General features: G+C 38.0%; 1 protein-coding gene across 5 annotated transcripts in view; it reads right to left on the reverse strand.

The window, feature by feature from the left end:
• CRY1 (cryptochrome circadian regulator 1) overlaps positions 1-13,537 on the reverse strand; it is a 35,092-nt gene that overhangs the window by 3,014 nt on the left and 18,541 nt on the right. For 4 of the 5 annotated variants that reach the window (NM_204245.2, XM_046941222.1, XM_046941176.1 and 1 more), the window contains 10 exons: positions 12,438-12,546; positions 8,844-8,986; positions 7,293-7,477; positions 5,982-6,070; positions 5,180-5,320; positions 4,768-5,079; positions 2,347-2,498; positions 2,056-2,258; positions 1,187-1,288; positions 788-883 (listed from right to left, as the gene is read on the reverse strand). In NM_204245.2, the coding sequence (NP_989576.1) occupies positions 788-883; positions 1,187-1,288; positions 2,056-2,258; positions 2,347-2,498; positions 4,768-5,079; positions 5,180-5,320; positions 5,982-6,070; positions 7,293-7,477; positions 8,844-8,986; positions 12,438-12,546 (1,532 nt within the window). The remainder of the gene's footprint in view (positions 1-787; positions 884-1,186; positions 1,289-2,055; positions 2,259-2,346; positions 2,499-4,767; positions 5,080-5,179; positions 5,321-5,981; positions 6,071-7,292; positions 7,478-8,843; positions 8,987-12,437; positions 12,547-13,537) is intronic. The other variant, XM_040698727.2, reaches the window with a different exon arrangement.

Here is a 13,537-nt window from a genome sequence, read left to right on the forward strand (position 1 = left end):
TTTTAAGTTGTTATAAAATTTAACATTGACACTGTGAGTTCTCCTCTTCCTTTTAAACTATTTGGTTACAGAAATGGTAACAAATCCTTAACGTAACGAAGCTGTAGAAAAAATACAAACAACAAAATAGACAAAACTATCTGAAAAAGCAGTCCAAATTAGCAAGAGCAGCTGCAGTTTCTTGTTCTGTTGTACTCTGCTTATGTTCTGCATGTTTAAACAAAACAAAGACTACAGTCTTTCATGATCAATAAACATACACTGAGAAGACAGCTGTGCTCCGTTTGCTTGCAACTTTAACCTCTACAAACCACATCTTCAGTTTTTGTAAAGTAACCAGAAATTTGCTCACACGTTATGAAAATATCCACCCCGAAAAAAAAAAAACCTGTGGAATTTCATTATATATGGAAGAGTGTGAATGAAATCAGGGAAAAGGTAACATGTAAATTTTGCAATCAGATATACAAAGTGAACTTCTCTTCCAGTATCAGTCATTTAAAATAAATCTAGAATAAATTTCACTAAGTTTTGTTTAGTCACATTTGTGATTCCCCTCACTTCCAAGCATACCTATCCAGAACAATATTTGTATTCAGAGATAAAGATAAGACAAATTCACTCTAAGAAACAACTTTTATGTTTCAAGAACAGAAACAAGGCCAGCTCAAGCTTAGACAACTGCTTTCACCAAAAAAATTATTCATGTTATTTTCATGTTTTGTCCATTTTTTCCCCTAGTTGCACAAATCTGCAGATCCTCTACAGATGGGCACTCCCACAATACCTTGCTGCTGAACTCCACTTCCTCCTGTATGAGAGTCTCCCAGGGCACATGTCTGAACGCCAACTGTCTGACCATCACCAGTTCCCAGCTGAGCTCCTAGTGAAGCAGGAAAAAAATACAACAGCATTCCAATTTGGCAAATCAAACTGTTTGGTATGTGTTAAGAAATTATTTTGAGAGAAAAAAATATATATATTAATAAAATTCTTCTGAGATTTAAGAACTGTCTTTATATAAATACTACCAACATTGAATAAAACTGGAAGTGTTTAAGTTGCTTTGGAAACTGTCTTGTGAAAACAGGTCACTTAAAACACATAATGCCAAGGGCCTTATAAAAAGACATTTCAGCTATTCAGTTCCTGTACTTTTGTATATTAAAAAAAGAATGTGACTGACCTCCTGCACTGCTGCAACCAGAAATGCTTTCTCCTGGTGAAAAGCTCATTAGGCCACCATTTCCATTTCCATTTGGATTAGAAGGCACTGTTGCAAGAAGACCTAAGCAATGAAATAAGATATGTAGCCATAAAGACAGGGAAAAAAGAAATTAAAGGTAGCATCCATTGTTCTCATGGCAGGCAATCCTCATCCTAAGTAGTCCACCTTTATAATAGGATAACATCTATCTCCCCTGCTCCTGAGATCTTGACAAGTAATTTACAGTTACATAGCAGGCATTTTTCACATAATGTTCTGCATACATTTACTAGTATATATTAGTTACAAGTGCTACTCCATTGCATTGGACTGCAGCGTATCCTGATTCAATACCTAGCATTATCTGAATAAAGACTACTTACAGCCTCTGAACAATCTAAATGCATGTGGTTTACTTTTGAGAGGAAAGGCAAAGGTCTTTCCTAACTAGGCAGAACGTTAGCAGAGGCTGCAGTAGTTTCTATCTGAACAACAGCACTTGCAAATATATGGTATGATTGAAGTTATTCATAACATTCATTTTCTAACCACTGGTATTAAAACTTAGCTGCACAAGAGTAACACAATGTTCAGAAGAGCATATGTTGGCCAGTTTAATTAACCAGAAATTTCTACACATCCAAAGAAAGTTTTCTGGACAAGATTTGTCCTGTCAACTCTAGCTCTTTTGACCCTTCTTGGTTGTATCTAATATGCTCATTTATTTGTTCATATATGTAACCCTGGTTACAACACTGAGTCCACACCCATATAGGGAATGAAATCATTAAATGCTAGAAGGTGAGATACATTTACAAATAAATAAAGCCAACAGCCTATCACCATACCCAGTCCTCTGTATCGTGAAAGCTGCTGGTAGATTTGTTTCATCCTCTCAATATTCAGACGGCTTGCTTCCGCATGGTTTACCATTGGTTTGGGATAGTTAACTCCTATAACACATTTTGCAGCCTTCTGGACACTCTCTGGGGCATTCCAAGGATCATAGATGTATTTTGCAGGGAAACCTCTAAGTACAGGCAAGTAACGTCTTTGAAGAAAAAGAAAACAATCCATTTTAAATATAGAGCTAGTTGACAACGTCAGTGAATTACTGAGAATTCTGGACTGTGAATTACCTGATGTAATCTCCATTTGGGTCAGTTCTTCTGCCAAAACCCACTGGACAGTAGCAGTGAAAAAACTGCTGAAAGAAGGAACTACAGGATAGCCACATCCAGCTTCCAGCATTCACACTCCAATCTGCATCAAGTAAGAGCTCTTCAAAGACCTCAAGAAATTAGGGCAACAAGTTAGTCTGAACGTGGCACATCTCTGAAACATCTGCTTCTCAAGAACGGATGGGAGTCCTCAATTCCAAAGGCAATCCAGCTCTTCAATGCCACAACACTCACAGAACACTCAGTACATGGTTGCAAATACTTACCTAAATGCCAAACTCAAGAACATAAGTGTGATAGCCCATTTTGACTTTTACCCTGTAAAAAAAACTTGGAAACATCTCAGAAAGGTAAGACTGGAAAGTTGTACATCTTTGCTAACACAACCTTCAAAAAAAAATCCTCAAAGGATGGCTGAAGTCTGATTGCCTTTAAGTGCATTTGTTGTTCTTGGAAGAGCTGCTTCTTCATGGTACAACCAAGTAAGCTTTGCTAACTTCTACAAAGCAGGAAACACAAGGAATTTTCCCAACTCTGACTGCCAGTCTGAAATACTTCAGCATGTGCAGCAGCTTTCACTAGGTGAGGAGACCCACAAGTAGTAATCCAGAGTTTCAGGACAGAAGAAAATAAATCAGAAGCTGTATTCCTGAAGGCCACTAATTAATCTACTAAGCCACAGTTTTGAGGATACACACTAGAAAGATATATGAACCAATAAGACAAAAACCATCTTCTCTGGCCATTACTACTTATATTAAAAATAATATGAGGAAACTGATTTAAATTTGGAACTCAATCCTTCCAGAGCTTTCAAGTTTCTAGCATTTTTTGCTTGTTTTTAATTAATATAAACAAGCCTATCATGCATTAAAAAGTTTGTCTGCGCTGATCACATCACCTAATGATGCAGGCTAACAAGAAAGAAGCTTTATTCTTTGAAGGAGAACTTGGGAGTATTTCTATAAAAGGAGGGCAAGAAATAGTTTCCCAAACAGTTACTTCTTTAACCTGCTCTTTCCAAGTTCTCATTTCCCTTTCAAACTTGCATTGTATGCAAATGTTCCAAAGAATCACCATTTTTCTTCACACAAAGACTCTAGAAATTAACAGCTTGTGAATGCTAAACAACTTAAATTAGCATTATTACAATATAAAGTCTAAACAAGATAACACTAACCAAGATCTCTCTCCACAGTCATGAAAATATTCATACTATTTTTGTAACATTCAGTGTATACTGTAGTGCTTTCTAGTAGTTAGAGATATTTAAGCAATAGTTGATTGAAAACAACAACCCTATTTTTCAAGCAATTGCCTAACAACATAGCAAGATTTTTGGATGAACACTAAATGCTTGCACTCAGCTGCTCCACTAGATGCTGCCATGCAATAAGACTTAGAATCACACTTCCTCAGGAGGCCAGGTTAGCGTTTGCTAGCTCTGGATGTACTGATTTAACATCCTTTGACTGCACAAGTCTGGCCCACCCGTATACACACATTGTTTCAAGAGTATGAACAAGGTGACACTCATCTGTAAAGCACAGCCTCTTCATGTGGCTGAATTACCTGTGTATATTTATCTGCAATGAACTGTAAAAGGAAAATTCCTAAGACAGCTTACGTCCTTATGTAATCAAGACTTCCCTTTTAAATGAAATGTGTTTACTTGCAGCTAATCTGTTAAGTGAGATGAAATTTCATAAGACTGGATGCATATATAAGATGCAAGCTCAAAATTCGGAGGACAAGTACATTAAAAAAAAATCTAAAATAAAAAACTATTTGTCATTACCATCATCCAGTAAAAAAAAGTGTGACCCTTCCAAAAAAAAAAAAAAAAGTAGAACTGATTGAAATGCTAACATTAAGTTACTGCATTCTTTTCTTCAGAGGACTGACACGTGCACTTTCAACTTCGGCGTCTCCTGGGTATTTGCATGGAAATTAATTGCACTGAAACTACAGCTAAATGACATTGCCCATACTCACACTTCTAACATTAGGTGAAGGGGCAGAAGTGGCTAAAGAGACACTCTCAACTCATAGTCTTCTCCCTTTAATTCCTGTGTTTTTCCTTAGTGGGGAAGCATATGTTGTGAACAGGAACAGTTCATGAAATATGACTGTAAAGAAAATTTCAACTACAGGGTTAAACTATATTTCTTAAAATCATGGAATCCTTAGAATTTGAAGGGACCTCTGAGGGCCACCTGGTCCAACTCCCATGCAATGAACAGAGACATGGCAGCTAGATCAGGGTGCCAAGGGTCTTATCTATTCCTCACCTTGAAAGTCTCCAGGGACAGGGCATCAACCACAAAATTTATGCATAGATATAAACCAAAATTCAAAATCAAGAATGAGAAAGAATACCTTCATTCCTTCTTCCCAGCTAATCCAGAGGTCACCTCGAGTCAAAAAGCATGCCACAGCATGCCGAGCTAAGTGGTGAATCCAGCCTTCTTGACGAAGCTGCGTCATAATTGCATCAATCCAAGGAAAACCTGTCCTGCCTTCTGCCCATTTGGCCAAAGCCTCAGGATTCTTATCCCATGGAATTTGAACACAGATAGGATTCCCCTCCATTTTATCAAACCGTGGATTGTTAGTTGCTGCTGTGTAGAAAAATTCACGCCATAACAGCTGGCCATAGAGGGAGAGGGGAGGGGAGCTGTTCTTTTTTACCTGAAGATTATTAAAGGAAAACATTTTATTAGGAAAAGACAGGGGGAAAAAAAAAAATCACAACATCTAAGAATGCTTAACTGACCACGTAGAATCATACCTTTTTGTACAGGTCCGTTAACTTGAAATAAAAGAGTCGACAGGACAAACAGCCAAAGCGGAGGTAGGGACTAAGCCCTGTAGGGCTTGCCAGAAGGGAATTGGCGTTCATTCGTGGTCTTTCAAAGTTTGCTACCCAAGCCTTAAAAAAAAATAAATAAATAAACCCAAAACACACTAACATCAGACTACAGAGTAGGTAACAACAGTTAGTGAGCTTAAAGGGAAAAATCATGCACAATCAGTAACCGAGTCCACATGCTGAACTGGTGATCACATCATCTTACAGCTAAGATAAGGTGATCAGATGTTCAAGGGGTTCTCCTCAAATCAGCAGAATCCCTAGTAAATAATTCACCTCAATGAAGAAGGCACGAACTGTCCTCCAGAACTACTTACCCCTTCCTTATACATAGAGGAAACTGTGACAACTAACAGTATGTTAACTTTTAGAGGAACTGCCCTTCAAAGCTATGAGAAGCATTTCAAGTAAGGTTATCTCCAAAGAAAAAAAAAAAATCCATTTCTCAGCATACACAGTAGCATGACAGACTTTCTCCAAAGTTCAAGATAGGTGACAATTTGCTGTCATCTTTTAAAACTAAGAAACAGCAACTTGATTTACTTCATTATATAAAGGCCCTGAGTATAAAGGGTTATCTTTTGTTTCTTTTTGGTGTTTTTTGGTGGGGAGGGGGCTGATAGCTACGAAACAAACGATTTGTTCAATTCTCCTTACATTTCATTACTAAGAACAACTCTGTTTTCCAAATACGTTATGCTCAAAACAATATGAAACATACCTTTCGTTCTAGATGCCTTTCCAGTCGTGTGAGAGCTTCTGTTTCTCCCCCAGGCCATACTGCAGAAGGCAGACCATCTGTGTCAAAACCTGAAAAACAAATTAAAACAAGGAAAGTCCTTGTTTGCCTTTACTGAAGGGCAGTAAATTCTAACGCATTGATACTTGATGGCATGTTATTATATCCTGAGAACAGCCTTAAGTTGGACACATGGCAAAGTACAAGTTCTATAACAGTACGCAACCAAGCCTTATCAAGCCATGTTCAATAGCTCCAACTTGCAGGAAAATGCATTTTTTACATTCCATTATAAAGTTTAATGCTGAATGATTTTATTTCAATTCCACTTGTTTTGTTTTTGCCCAAAGTGACCTTCCTTTCATCTTCCAAAGTATTTTCAAGTTCCCAGCTCTGCAATACATCGATTACCTCCGAACTACAACTTTTACTTTTTATTACCTCACTACTAAGCAGCAAGAATTGCTTCATTAATTTATAGGATGCCTAAAAACTTTTTCGATCGTACTAAAAGCATCCATGCTACCTTCAGAACTACCATTCCTATGTTTCCTTGACTTTGACATACATAACAGATTGGAATTACAATTGGTAATTCTGCAGATGAAAAAGAGGCTAACTTTTTTCCCCTCCCATCCTCTCCCCTAAGAACTGTTCACCAGGTACACAAGATAATGTGTTTAGTGAGATCTTTCTTTCTGAAGAAGGCTTTAAAAGACAGAGCAGCGAGAGCATAGCCAAAATTTATCCAGAGCCTTTTGTTAGGGATTTGGTGGTCATGCTGCATTTGTTTGCATATCTTTCTTACATTAAAATTTATACAAACAAGAGATTCTAGAATCTTTTAAAATAATTATTTGCCTTATTATGATCTTTTACGGTATTGCAGGACAAGCTTGTTGGGCTTTGTTTTGTTTTAAATTAAATTGTAAAGCGATAGATCAATGACAAAATACAAGGTCACCAAACACATATAATGCAAAGAAATAATCAAGACTGTAGTAGCTTGATGATGATTTGGTATCTTGAAAAAAATGGCTGTGCTGTACTTCAAGAAGCTCAGCAGTACTTAGTGTAGTTTGATCCATCTGACCACCCACTTAAACAAACCAGACACCTAAAACGCACGGAGCTCATCATCCCTTTTTGTTCTATTTCTTTGCCATAACTGGCATCAGCTAACAATTAACCAGAAATAGAACCTCTTTCACGTGGTTATTTTAAGCATTATGCTTTCAGTGGTAGGCTACTTCTATACTCATTCCACAACATCCAAACGGTGTAAGAACTTACCTAGCTCTTCAAGCGACGGGACACCGTATTTCTCATCATGGTCATCAGAGACAGGAGTGGTACATTTCTGCATTACCTCTGGGGTTATAGTCTCCACTGGCATCTCCAGTGGTTCCATCCTACTAATTAGAGTCTGGAATCGCTTGTAAGTAAGAGGTGGCTGTCCTCCATTTAATTCTATTATTCTGGTTTTAAAAGAAAAAAAAGAATAAAAACATAATATGTTAGACAACAGGATACTACAATGTTTTTTCATGTTTGTTTGTTATTTTTAATATATACATCTACACACACAGAAGAAATCTTGTGCTATACAGAAAGACAGACACACATGGTTATCCAGACAGTCTGAACGTTAATTTTACACCATCATTTTTCCTCACCAGGAATACATAAATTAACTGTTTAAAACCAAGTCAATTATTCTTAGCTTCTGAGTTGAGGAAAGTTCCTTAAGAATGAGTAATGAATACAAAAAGCTCGAGGCAAAGAAAACATACAGAATTAACAAAGCAGGTGAAAGCCTGCAGCAACATAAGTGAGTTAGATGCATCTTTATAAGATCATGCTATCTGCATAAAAAGAAAGCATTTTTCTACTCTGGCATTCAGGGCAGAGTTCAGCGTTACAGCTGGATTAATACTGAGAAAAGATTAGGTTGCCATTCATATGCAATGACTTGTCAAAACAGTTTTCACATTCTGCACTGTCCATCTTTAAATCTGCAATCTTGGAAACAGGACAAGTTCAAGAAATAACCTAAGGCAGTAGATAGAATCAGCTGTTCACTTAAGGGCAGAGGGAAATGAGAAGGAATTTTGACAGAGGGATGGATCTTAAATTTAAGATTTAAAAATAGCTACTGGTTTCAAATCAGTGTAATAATTCCCTTCCCCCCCAGTGCATCTAGCAATCTCCCATACATGTGGCTTATAACATTAAAACCAGCATCTACCATAACAAATTACTTAATGTTAAAGAGAAGCCAAGTCATATTTTTGAACAGTTTGCAGATTGTGTTTCTATAATAAGGAGCTAATACTAATCCATTTAAATAGCTCTGTGGAATAACAAACAACACATTAAGTAATACAACACAGGGATATCAAACAACCCCCAGAGCATTACTGGATACATAACTTATAGGAAACAATTTCAGAAGAATCGAGGACCTTTTGCTAACTTGTGTAGAAATGAAACTGAGACAGAACCAACTAAAACAAAAACAAATAGCAGTTGTCAGAAGTTGCAGTTGTTTGCACTGCTTTACTATGAATTGAGAAAACTAACATTATTGTCAAAAAGAGCACAGAATCAAGGCTACGTTTTGTATCAAATACGTTTCTGTATCAATTTTGGAGTTGCAAAATTCTGCTCAGTGTGCAATAAAATTTGTATGAATAGATGGAAGAATAAAAAATATAAAACAAATGTGTAGTTAGGAAGAATGAAAAAGCATTCTATATAGAAATCAGCACACGCTATGTAAAAAAAAAACTATATGAAGCCATCCTTTTTTCCTCTATAAAACCAGAGGTAATGGTAACTTACTTGTCTAGGTCATATAATGTGTGAGAAATTCGAACGATGACCTCCACTCCAGCTTCACTAGCCAGCTTCTTAATTGCTGCATCTCTCTCCTTCCCAAATGGTTCAGAATCATATTCAATAGAGAGTTTTGCAATGCTCCATTCCTGAAACACAAAATAAATATGCGGTCCTTCAGCAAACCAGTTGCTTGATAGATGGTGAGGAAAAGAAGAACAGAGATATAGATACCCTGACTGACAAAAAAAGCAGCCAACATTTTGGCATCTAGATTGGAATCAGACAAAAAAAGCCTCTATTGATCTGTCCCATTACATTTCTATGGAAGTTTTGAAAATTCAGCTTTAACTTTAGGATCCACATACTTCAGAGGCATAACAGAATGGAAAGATGACACAGGCTGTCTTCTGGACACTTTTGAGCAGCGGTGTCTTGCTGCTCTGCAGACTTTTCACATATGCCTGTTAACTTTAGCAGCAGAGCTAAAGTTTCTGGAGAGAAACTAATCTGAGGTAACCAAATTCTTTCCAAAACAGCTTCAAGCGTGAAAAGGAAGAAGCAAGTCACTTCCCTTGCTAAAACCAGACACTACATATTTTTCCTTCCAGTTCCAAACCCTCCAGCCACCAAATCCTACGAATGTTGTAATTAAGCCCACAGCAACGGGTAGGGGAAAAGAACTGAAGGAAGGCATCACTCAAAGCTGCAGTTTCTGCAACTGCAGAAAATGGGTAAGGTAAAATGACCCTACAAAGACATTTTGCTCAAACTCTAGAGAAACATGTTTCTCATCCCAGTTATCTTAATCAGGAGACCTAAACACACCAGCCAGAGTATTTCAGAGAACTAGACTTATACCAAAGGCACAGGGTATGACATTGTTCACTTAGGGCATTGCTTCCCTTTAGACTCTTCAGCTCCCACCTAGATGGAGCTCAGGTACAGTACTGAAGATAGACCACTCTAGGGAATGCTTGGCATTCTTCCACCCTTACATCTGCCAACACTGACACAGCAGGCCCTGAACCCTTTAGCAGCTTCCCTCACTCTTACACAATGTTTATTTTACATTTGGTGGTGTAAAACCATCCATTTGACAGTTGGTAGCACACTTTCTTAAACCCTTCTTTTCCTCTGGCATGTTGAAAAGAAAACCATGAAAAAAAGCATCCAAGGGCCAGAGCCACACTGCATAGAGAGCCAAGGAACTCTGAGACAAGTAAGATGTGATGTGAATACACACAGTTCACATTAATAATAATGTCAGTCCACATTAGCATGAGCTAGGCACGCAGAATCAAGGACACATCATTTTGCACATGCTGCTTGGCATAATGGATGCTTTTATCAACACTGATGTACTTAAACAAATTAGAAATTGTTCCAGCTCTATTCTCTTCATCAAGGCAGTCCCAAAGCACTAAAGATACAGAGCAAACTAGGACAAATTGAAAAGAATAACAAGAATCAAGTGAAGTTCACCATTTCAAATCAACAGGCACCAAGTGGGCATCAGCTATTAATGAAAGTTGCAACTCCGCAGCCAAATGAAACAATCTTTCTTGACTTAAAAAAAATAAAGTTTTGCAAAGATCTGAAAAGTTTGCTGATAAAAATACTCTGTCTCTGCGCACTGCTCCAGAAGATGACAACTTACTGCTGCTTTCAGTAGCAATACTAGCTAGTACTGTTGAGAATGGCTGACACTGAATTAAGTCTTAAGGGAAGCAAAGCTGTTCTGAGGGATTGAAAGTGAGCAGGAAAGAAGAACACAAACAAGTATCTCTCTCTAGCTCTACCAATAATCCTAGAGTCCTTTTTAACAATTAAAATACATCAGTGCTCTGTCTTTTGAAAACATTATCCTTCAATCTGTGAAAAGGAGAACCCTATTAAAAAAAAACAGCCATGAAATATTCACCCCCAGGCATCTTAGATAAGGTTTCTGACACAAGAGTTTGCAGAAGTTCCACTACCTCCTACCATTATTGGCTTGAAGTTATCACCTGTCAAACAAAAAAACCAGATGTGCTCTTCATGGTCAGGATTGTTGCTCACCCTTATTAGACATTTAATGAGAACAATCTGAAACAATCTGAAAAGCTTGATTCAAGGTTCTACATCAACCACTGCAGGGCAAGTACCTGATGTGTAGAGATCTGCTCTGGCAAAATAGGCTATGAGAGTAACTGTATAAGATACATACATGTTCGAGAGACTCGAGCCAAAAGACTAACAGGCTCAAGAGAAAAAATTGTCTCTTATTTGTCTAGCTTAGTGCTGAAGATTTGAGAATTAAATCTCTTGAGAAGATAGTCTTTCCAGAAAAGGATATTTTTTCCAGTCTTGCTTATCTCAGTCACCTCAATCCAGTCATTCCAGAAAACCTTTTAAAATCAATAGGCAAAGCATATTGAGCAGCCTGGAGAAGGCTCCAAGGAGACCCAATAGCAGCCTTCCAGTACCTGAAGTGGACCCACAGAAAAGCTGGGGAGGAACTTTTTAATAAGGGCATGTAGCAACAGGACAAGAGGACATGGCTTTAAACTGGAAGAGGTACATTTAGACTAGATACCAGGAAGAAATTCTTTACTGTGACGGTGGTGTGACACCGGAACAGGCTGCCCAGCATGGATGCCCCCTCCCTAGAAGCATTCAGGGCCAGGCTGGATGGGGCTTTGAGCAACCTGGTCTAGAGGGGTGTTCCTGCCTATAGCACGAGGGTTGGAACTAGGTGATCTTAAGGGTCCTCTCCAATCGAAACCATTCTATGATTCTACAATTCATTTCCACTATCCTACTATAGTATTACTTTAAATACACTATTATCCAGGTAAGAAATTATTATCAGTAGCCATTTCTCAAGTTTTGATTTCTCAGTAAGACTCTTTCCTGCAAAAAAATTGCTTTTTAATAGTAATTTATGATCAAAGGAGTTTGATACCATTAAATACCCTGTAAAGAACAGGAATGTGACAAAATTAATGTTGAGAAATTTCAATTTTAAGTTCAACTTCACCATTTTCATCAAGAACAACTGTAACTTAGGCATAAGCTACTTCAGAAGAATATTCAGCCAAGTGTGTAGAAACAAGAGAGCTAACCCTGCATTTTGATCAAGCCTATCACCAGTGAAAAACGTAGTGAACCACTTCTTATGGCTAAAAAGCACACCAGAGATTTAGTCTAAATCAAGCACTGCTTTTACAGGACAGACTTTGAATCTCGGAATTCGTGTAGGCATTATTTCAGAGGGAACCCAGAAAGGAAAACTTAGTATAGGACCTATACATAGCAAAACATGAGAAATTAGTCCTATTTCTGGAGAGAAAAAAGAATTAAAACTGTATAGTCTGAAAGGAACTCGAGTCAGTTGATGATAAGCACAGTAGAGAGGGAGGGAAATCCAAATATTAAAAAGCTCTGAAACTGCAAAAGTGTATTAAGCATTTGCATTGAAAGCAACTTGCACTTAAGGATACTAGTACAGCAAATACTTCCAGGTGAAACCAGTTTGACAGTCATATTCATGGACAGAAACTAACTGTAGGGTAAAAGGAAACCTGTATTTTAGTTGTACGCATTTCTAGCATTTACCTTAAAAAGCCTGGGGAAAACATCTGCTGGCTGTCCACGAATAACAAACAAACGTGAATTCAGTTTCCGTAGATTGGCATCAAGATCCTCAAGACACTGAAGCAGAAACCTGCAAAGAAAAGTAAAGAAATGTTTGCTTTCTGAGGTAGACCAAACAACTCTTCAGTAGAAACAGGGATCTAGAGGAACAGCCCAACTGTTATCAGATCTTCCATATTTCGTGCATATTTTGATGATGCATGCATGCATGTCCACATCCTAATTAAACTTAGCTTACAGTAGTTCAATAGCTCTTATTAAGCAGCACGTAATTGAAAAAAATCAAACTGAGCTCTCATTCAAGTTTTCACCTCAATGCTATTCAGTTCCGGAACACATTAAAACATACTCAAATCTTAACTGAATCTAGAAGTGTCTTGTCACCCCTGAAGGGGGAAAAAAATAGCACACTGCAAAAAAAGGAGACAATCAGCTATTGGCATACAGCAATGAAACTTAATCCAAGTGCCTCTTACAACATAGGGGCCTGAACTGTTACTAAAAACAGCATGTCAGGGGACTAGATGGTCACAACTACGCCTTTAGCCTTCACTTATAAAAATAGCTCTCTTTCTAAGGAGGAATGTCACAAACCAGCTATACCCTCCCTTGAATTTGTAACGAGCAAATCAGGAAACAAGAAAAAAAGGGGAGAGAATGGGGTTCTGCACATCAGCAAGTCTTCAGGTGGAAGGGGCAGTTACACAAAGGATGTTAGACAGATCTGCACACCAAAGAATTATTAGCAGATTCAATAACTAAAGGTGAAGATCTTTTGGGGGGAGACAAAAAAAATTGACAAGAAAACTAAGGCTGGTGGCCACCAGCCTCGAGATGACGGGGATATTCACATGAGCATCCTTCTCCCATACTCCTCACCAGCATAGCGTTTTCCCCACAATATCTCTGTGGGGAAAGTAAGGTTTTAATGAGGAGCTGTTCAAACCCTCTACCACGATGATGTTACTGTGCAGCAAATCACATGCTGACCAGGGCAGCTGCTAAGTTTTGTGCACGCACGTGTCATTGGATTCCCCACCATGATCCAAAAGTGATACCCT

Source organism: Gallus gallus, chromosome 1 (assembly GCF_016699485.2).
Source record: "Gallus gallus isolate bGalGal1 chromosome 1, bGalGal1.mat.broiler.GRCg7b, whole genome shotgun sequence".
Taxonomy (NCBI): domain Eukaryota; kingdom Metazoa; phylum Chordata; class Aves; order Galliformes; family Phasianidae; genus Gallus; species Gallus gallus.